Source organism: Orycteropus afer, unplaced genomic scaffold (genome assembly GCF_000298275.1).
Source record: "Orycteropus afer afer isolate SDZICR_OR568_19922 unplaced genomic scaffold, OryAfe1.0 scaffold00061, whole genome shotgun sequence".
NCBI classification, from domain to species: domain Eukaryota; kingdom Metazoa; phylum Chordata; class Mammalia; order Tubulidentata; family Orycteropodidae; genus Orycteropus; species Orycteropus afer.
Window position 1 is genome coordinate 11048693 of NW_006921648.1, and position 2758 is coordinate 11051450.

General features: G+C 50.8%; 1 protein-coding gene across 1 annotated transcript in view; it reads right to left on the minus strand.

Moving 5' to 3' along the window:
- The window catches only part of LOC122149921, a 160166-nt gene that overhangs the window by 123879 nt on the left and 33529 nt on the right, over positions 1-2758 (minus strand). The window contains 5 exon segments of the mRNA XM_042780798.1: positions 678-728; positions 731-778; positions 781-914; positions 998-1122; positions 1545-1563. Coding sequence (XP_042636732.1) covers positions 678-728; positions 731-778; positions 781-914; positions 998-1122; positions 1545-1563 — 377 coding nt within the window.

Genomic DNA, 2758 nt, shown 5'->3' on the forward strand with positions numbered 1-2758 from the left:
TGATGCAGATCTCAGCATCCTCCTTGGGGGGTTGGTACAGCACGGGTCACTAGCTCAGGCAAAGAGAAGGTCATCATCCTGGGCCCACCCACCTATACCCAGGAATGCGACATATCCCAACTAACCAGACTCCAGCAAGTGGCTCCACTGCCTTGACCCAGCCTTCCCCAAGTCTCCAACGTGGGAGGCCTGCCCAGCATATACTCACCCCTGGAACAGTTATGGGCAGTAACAGGGGTTACCCAGTTATGCAGCCCTAGGTCCTCTGACCAGCCCAACCCAGAGCCTTGGTGAGTTCAATACAAAACAATGTGTAAACATTTGGATGCATCTGTGTCCATAAAACTTTATTTATAAAAAGAAGTGGTAGGCCGGATGTGGCTGGTAGGCTGTAGTTTCCAGAACTACACATACCAGATACTTTGGAGCACAGAGTGGTGTTTGTAATGATATGCTTCTGTGTGTCTTTATTTGATGAGCACCTGCTTCCCACACCAGACACAGGCTCTGTGAGAGCAGAGACCTGAACACCTGTTCACACCATTGCCTAGCCTGGTGACCGATACCTAGTAAATGCTCAACAAAGAGGGGCTTAATGGCTAAGCAAATGAATTAAGAGAATGAACACACAGTGATTCAAGACCCAACCCCAGTCCAGTGAAGTAACACAAAGGAACTCATGTCTGCAGAGCAGGGAACCCTCTGGAAGGCCTGGATGGCCCCAGCCAAACTTCGGGGGCACTGCTCCTCAGGGCCACACAGGCACTCAGCGTGGGACGAGCACTGTGGCTCCCAGGCCAGCATTGCCAACTGCCTTCAGCCCAAGCTGGAGCTGGAACATGATGGCAGCAGGGCCATGGGCCTGGACAGGGCACCAGACTCACCCACTTGTCCCCAGGGCCACACCGACAGCTCTAGGACTGTCCAGGGTGCTGGCTGTCCTCAGCTGGTCAATGTTTAAGGGGTCTTGGTAGGTACTGTTCTGGCCCAAGGCTGCATCACAAGGGTGATGATACCAGGCCAGTGCCCACAGGGCCCATCCAGAGATGAACAGAGGTTGTGTACCAGGCCCAAGATGCCAAGGAATGTGCTGGGGCTGGCCCCTGGGGTCTGCAATAGTGGCTGGGGACAGAAACCAGCCCCACCCCACCCCACCCCACCCCAAATGTCTTGTCAGGGTCTTCATGGATCTCCCCAAGAACACAGTGGACCTCGTGTTGGCTGCACAGATCCACCTAGGTCGCTTGGTACACACATAGAGGCCAGCCCTGACCCATGAGAGTCTAAACAAAGGGGTCTGTGATGGGGCCCAGGTACCGAGCAATTCTACAAGTCCCTAGTGGCACCCTTTATGTGCAGTTAGGATGGAGACACCCACCACAGCACTAATGATGTGTGCTCACTCCCGTAGATTATTTCAGTCAGGGGCAGGGGACATGTGGCACTGTCTGAAGGCTTTTTTATTTGCTGTTCTCTGGGGGGTGCTCCTAGCATGTAGTGGTAGAGGCCAGGCGCGCCACTCAACATCCTGCAATGCAACATACCTGGCCCCAAAAGTCAATACTGTCAAGGATGAGAAACCCTAAGCTCAATCACCAGTTTAGGGAGGCAAGGTGGGGTGGTAGTTATGGATTGAAGGTGTCCTGCATAAAATACACATTGGAATCCTAACCCCTATAACTTGTGGATGTAATCCCGTTTGGAAAAAGAGGTTTCTTCTTCTGTTCATGAGATTAGCATAGGATAGGCTTGCAAACCTAATCACTTCTGAGTTCTAAAAAAAGCAGATTAGGTACAGACGTAAGTGCATATACTGGGGGAGGCACATACCACTTGAGGGACACCAGGAACTCAGGAAGGCCTGGGGCTACCGACAAGGAAGAAATTGACATGGTCGAGGCCCTGATTTGACCTTCCAGCCTCCAGAACTGTGGAGAAATCAATCTCTGTTCCCTAAAGCCCCCCACCGTGGCATTTGTGTTATAGCGGGTGACTGAGATATTGGTGAAGTTTTCTGAGATGGAACACCGAGGAGAATTCCAGACCAGACCATGGATGGTGGAACCACAGGAGATGCTTCTACTGCCTCCTGAGATACACGAAACATGTGAGAAACAAAGAGAAAGCTCCCTCTGCAATTAACTGGCAAAATGAGCAAGCCAGCTCTATACCAACCTGTCTGATTTCTTTCTGCAAAACCACACAAGGGACAAACGGTCTCCCCTGGAGTACTCACAGGCCCTCTGTCTACAGCAGAGGAGACAAGAATGAGAAGCCAGGCCACAGCTCCAGGCCCTGCCACCCAACCAAGCCATCTTGTCCAACAGCATCACCTGCCTCCAGTTCTTGGAATGAAGGGATGGGCTGGTGGGGGGCTGGAGAGGTCCTCCAGGTTGTCATACTCATGCTTCTCCACTTGTCAGCTGGCATGACAGCTGAGGGTGAGGAGGACCACATGCTGCTGGACATGGTGAGGATGGGAGGACACCCACCCTGCCACCACCTTGCTGGGCTCTTCCCTTGGGATCATGAGAAGTTGGGGGGCAGGACAAAGAGGTGAACAGGTGAAGAGATTGGCTCTGAGTAATTAGATACTTTGCTCCTTTTTTCATAAAAATATATATATAACAAAATTTGCCAATTCAACATTTTTCAGGTATCCAATCTAGTGATATATCAATGACAATTTATAGCAATAAATGCACACATCAAAAAAGAAGAACCAAAATCAATATCTTAACCTAACAACTCCAACAAT